Below are 4,771 nucleotides of genomic sequence, written 5' to 3' on the forward strand. Positions count from 1 at the left end.
GAAAGAAAGAAAGAAAGAAAGAAAGAAAGAAAAAAGAGAGAAAAAAAAAAAAAAGATAACAATCTGCAATGCTTGCAGAATCATTAACAAAATCTACTTGTCTGTGTCCATGGTTCCCACCCAATCACCTCCCCGATATCATCCAGTGCTTCCTGATCCTCTCCTCCAAAAACAGGATACTGTTTGGCTGTGGAAATACCAACCAATAATTCAGGACAGTTGCTGGGAATTTCTCTTTCTACATTACAAACCCCCTGGGCAGAACAAAATAATCCACCAGTAAAGCTCATGTCTATCTTACTTGTATGACCTATATCTTGGGGCAAACCAAATGGACTTCTGTTGGTTTGGATCTCAGAAATCCAGCAACCTGAGTTCAAGTCAACTGTGGAGCCAATGTTGAGTACTGGATTAAGTTTACCTCTGTGTAGACCTGAACTTCCAAAATTGTAACTCAATAATCCTGTTGTTGCCACTTCATCTTCTGCTTTCTCCTTATACTGCTGGCATTGGCTCAAGCTTGGCATGCCAAAATTAGTTAAGGTTGGTGGCAATGACACTAACAAACTAGGAATCAAGTTGCCAATTGAAACTGGAGTCATATGATCTACACAACTGTCCCCAGCTGCAAACATAAGATGGCAGAATAGTTATCAATAGTTTGCCTTTTCTTATAATATGCCAATGAAGTTTGATATGAGCTTAATTTATGCAAGGATCACTTCTATATGCAGGATAAAAAATATTCAACCTACTTTTAGATATTTGTTTGTGGTTAAAATCTACCCTTTGATGCATGAGAGATGTAAGCAAATTTGCTGGTTAATTAGATATCAGACCCAGAGGGCAGGAAAATAAGCAATATTTTACATCTAAACATCTCATTAGGCTGTTTTCTCCTTACAGGTCAGTTCTATTAACATACATAATAAGAAAAGGAATTTCAGATAAGGAAGAGGACCTGATCTAGCTGAACCTGTTTCAGAAGCAGCAGCAACATTGTCAATATTACTATATTTCGAGTGTAATGTTGCCTTTGAGAGTGTGAAGCAACGGAACTTATCCGAACTGTCATCACTAATCACCGACTCAAGAAGTTGCTTTGGCAGATCTGAACACTGTTCCTCAACCCAAAAGAGCGAGTGGTTGTCTGGATGATGGTATTCTAGATTCTCTGTCCCAAAGAATTGGGAATCCGAGGATGGATTAGGTTTCTTGCTAAGAGAAAACAGTCTGTTGTCCAACTGTAAAAGCTTCTCATAGTGCTTCTGCAGTGTTCCTTGAGGGACTTGCAAGAAATGTCTCCTAAGACCAAATAAAAGAAAAAGATGAAACCAATTATAGCACAAATACTGTAAAATATGAGATGATGCAAGATGGTATGTAACAGGACAAGTGTATAGGGGGAGTTGATAACTCAAAACTTTCCCTTGTTTCAGAATTTCTAAATAATGTTATTAATGGGCTATCACAGTATTGCTTGGATGGATTTTAATGGCTCATTGCTTAACAACAGAGAATAATATTTAGATTATTCCAGGGAATAAAAATTTCCTCCTATGGTTAATACAAACATGCTAAAGAAAACCATTCAGACTTCCCTCAATGCATAAGCCTAGGTCATTATTGGCTTGTAACTAGAAAAGCCACCAAGTGATTGCCCAAACCTGAGAATGCTGGATCTGTTGACTGTCACTTCCATTAGCATTGCTTAGTCAAATACCATCCTAAGCATTCAAAGATATGCATATCACTGATAAGTAGCTCCTAAACAATAATTTTTTTTTTTTCACAAGTCCTAAATGAAACAAGTTTACTGATTTCAGTCACAGTAGCCCAGATGCAATTAGCTTGTCAGCTATAAGCAATTTGGGTTGAAGAAAGTTTCAGTAGAGCCAGCAAATTCGGCTTAATCTTCTGCTGATGTTGATGCTTTGAAACAGCTTCGAAGGAGGAAAAGAAAGAGGGATTCGTCCTTTTAAATGAATAAATTCAGTGCCTGTGGACTACGGAAAAAAGAAATAATTATTCCTGAGTTTTTTTGCTACAGAATTCACCATGCCCTTACCGGGAATGAGAGGACTTACCGGAAAGTCGATGCCTGTCCACCAGTAAAATCTGCAGTTACTTTCCATTGAGTATGCTTTCTAGGCTGTGGATTTTTCTCCCGAAAGAAATGGGGTGGCCTCATCAACTGCAAATTGAATAGCCATCATAAAATTTCTGCTTTAAACCTCTTTGACTGAATACTAACTTAGAAAAGCTTTAAAATTAAAGTGAAAACTGAAGTGTCTAGAAGGAAGTTATAACTTGACAACCATATTATAATTTCGTTTAGTTACCTCAATTTCAAGGATCTGGGGTATGGTAGTGCAAGATGCTTTGAGGGAAGATATATCAGACCATGGCACTTCTATTTTGCTCTTCAACCCACCATCTAGGACCTCCCACACAAGTTTCCTCTTTGCATAGTAAAACTTCACTATCAACTCCCCTTCATATCTTGAGGTTCTCTACAATTAAATTGCATCCAATGTACAACCTTTAAAAGAAGTTTTATGTTATAGTGCAATAGAAACTTGAAACTGTAACTGAGAGATAGAGGCACATCCTAATTAATACCAATGGACATGCAAGAAACTGTTTTTGATTACTTTAACGAAAAGCAGTAAAACTTTAAGAAGTGAAATTAAATTTTGGAGTAAGAAGTTTTACTTTACTTTTCAATCAAATTCCTTTGATTTCAAAATGAAATAAAATATTTCATTTGAGAAGTTTACCTCTTTTTGTGAGATTTTTTTTTTTGCTCTGCACATCATTACAAAAGTTTCCATTTTCTTTTAAAAAATAATTTCACTTCTCTTCATTTCCCTTTACTTGCAACCAAACAAAGCCTCAATGAAATAACCACATCTTGATCCCTATATTGCAAGGATGAAAACAAACTGTAGAACATTGGATGCAGGGAACCGAAAAAAAAGGGGCTTCTCTGCAGAACATGTTATTCCAAGTTCTATGACATAGAAATATAGAAGACATGAATTTAAATCCATATGATTACCACCCATGAGCCGATTCGCAGGAGAGATGCAGAGAAATTAGAAGCTTTCAACTTCCCATTTATGTGTTGAGCTTGGGCATCAGCATCAGCATCTGCACTCTCCTCTTTCCTGAATTCTGGACAAGGAAGATTTGAATTGGACAGTTTGGATTCTATGAGATCCAAAAAAGATGGGGTTTTCCTCAAAGTCAATCCCAATGGACTTGAGTTCTCTGGAGCACTCAGATAAACACACTGAGCAAACAGAATCATCATTAGAAGAGTCCCAACCAAAATAAATTTCAGCAACAAAATCAAACACAAAGAATCTGAAGATTGATGTTGTTTTCAGAATTATCCACTTACTTGTTGATCTGGGGCCATCAATTTCAGTCGCTTGCATCTTGAATTTCTTTCTTCTTCGATCTCTAATTCAATGGGTAAGACTTTTCCACCTTCACCACCCAAAAACACAACAGAGGAGATAGAAGGATTATCTTCATCAAAATCAGAGGACCTAAATTCTTTAATTTGAAGGCCAGCAATGGAAGGACTACTGTGCTCTGAAACAGATAGAGCCCTTATTTGGTCTTTCTTAGGGTTCTGACAGTCCATGGTGGAATTGGAATTGGGAATTAGAACAACCCTTGACTTTGGGAAGGAAGCAGCTCTGTCACTCTTAAAAAATTCTAGCTTAGTTATATCAGTACGGTTCAAATGCTTTCCTTCTCATCATACAGCCACCAAGAACGTTCTAAAAATTAATCAGTCCCCAAGACAAGCGGGATAAACCATAGACTAAGAGAGGATTAGATACTCCAGCAATTTCGGCCTCAGAATTTTTTAACGAAATTTGACTTCTTCAAATCTACAGTGAAAATGCAAGCTGGATGTGATCGAAATCGAAAAAGGAAACCAAATTTCTGCTCAGAATCCTTCCCTTTTTCACGAAAGCTTCTCCTTCTGATTCTTTGGCAGGGGAGAGGGGACTGCAAAAGAGAACAAACAGAGGAAAAAATAAATTTGATTAAGAGATCAAGAAATCTTAATCTAAACAAAACCTAACTCCCGGAAATTTAAACTCTTTCTACCTCCTCCAATAGAAGACAATTTCTTACCATTTCAGAGGAAGAAGATGCCCATGGCACCGTCAACTGGATTTGGAGCTCAGTCGTCAAGATAGCAAAAGCTTGGAGAGCCATTTATTGCTCCAAGTTCGACATGGAATTCTCATAGATGGATACGCAGGGTAGAAATCCATTTTTATGAAACGAGATCGAACGGAGAGCGAAAAAATTCAAATTCAGAAAACAGAGAAGCCTGCCATTGTAACTCTGGTTTTGAAAACTAAGCGCTCGAAAGGCTCTTTATATCGGAGGCGATATGATTTACTTTTCCTCCAAGGGCAAAATAGCCCTAATTTTGGTGGGAATGGTTCGGCCCAATCCGGTTTATGGTTATCTAATGCGATGAACTAGACCGGGCAATGCAGCAGATCTTTAATCTCATCTATCGATGGCCTGAAAATTTATGATCTTGCACCTCAATCTTTCAACTGGAATATTCTTGAAAATCTTGGTCCATTATACATTTGTGGTGGGTGGCCTAAATTGTTCAATTCTGATCAGGGTTTCAAGAATTGGGATCGGATTGACCAATTTTAAATGATCCAAAATGGTCGATAAAACAAGTTATTTCTACGATTATGGCAGAATTTGGATTGAAATCAAT

General features: G+C 37.4%; 1 protein-coding gene across 1 annotated transcript; it reads right to left on the reverse strand.

Moving 5' to 3' along the window:
* Nucleotides 1-6: 6 nt before the first annotated feature.
* LOC122076057 lies at nucleotides 7-4,376 on the reverse strand. The gene is made up of 7 exons (XM_042641341.1): nucleotides 4,159-4,376; nucleotides 3,407-4,029; nucleotides 3,062-3,295; nucleotides 2,343-2,513; nucleotides 2,088-2,194; nucleotides 962-1,305; nucleotides 7-625 (listed from the first exon to the last, which is right to left on the reverse strand). Exons 2-7 carry the CDS (start codon nucleotides 3,653-3,655, stop codon nucleotides 84-86), a joined length of 1,647 nt encoding a protein of 548 aa, XP_042497275.1. The 5' UTR covers nucleotides 3,656-4,029; nucleotides 4,159-4,376; the 3' UTR covers nucleotides 7-83.
* Between the last annotated feature and the right edge of the window lie 395 nt (nucleotides 4,377-4,771).

This window comes from Macadamia integrifolia, chromosome 4 (assembly GCF_013358625.1).
Source record: "Macadamia integrifolia cultivar HAES 741 chromosome 4, SCU_Mint_v3, whole genome shotgun sequence".
Classification (NCBI taxonomy): Eukaryota; Viridiplantae; Streptophyta; class Magnoliopsida; order Proteales; family Proteaceae; genus Macadamia; species Macadamia integrifolia.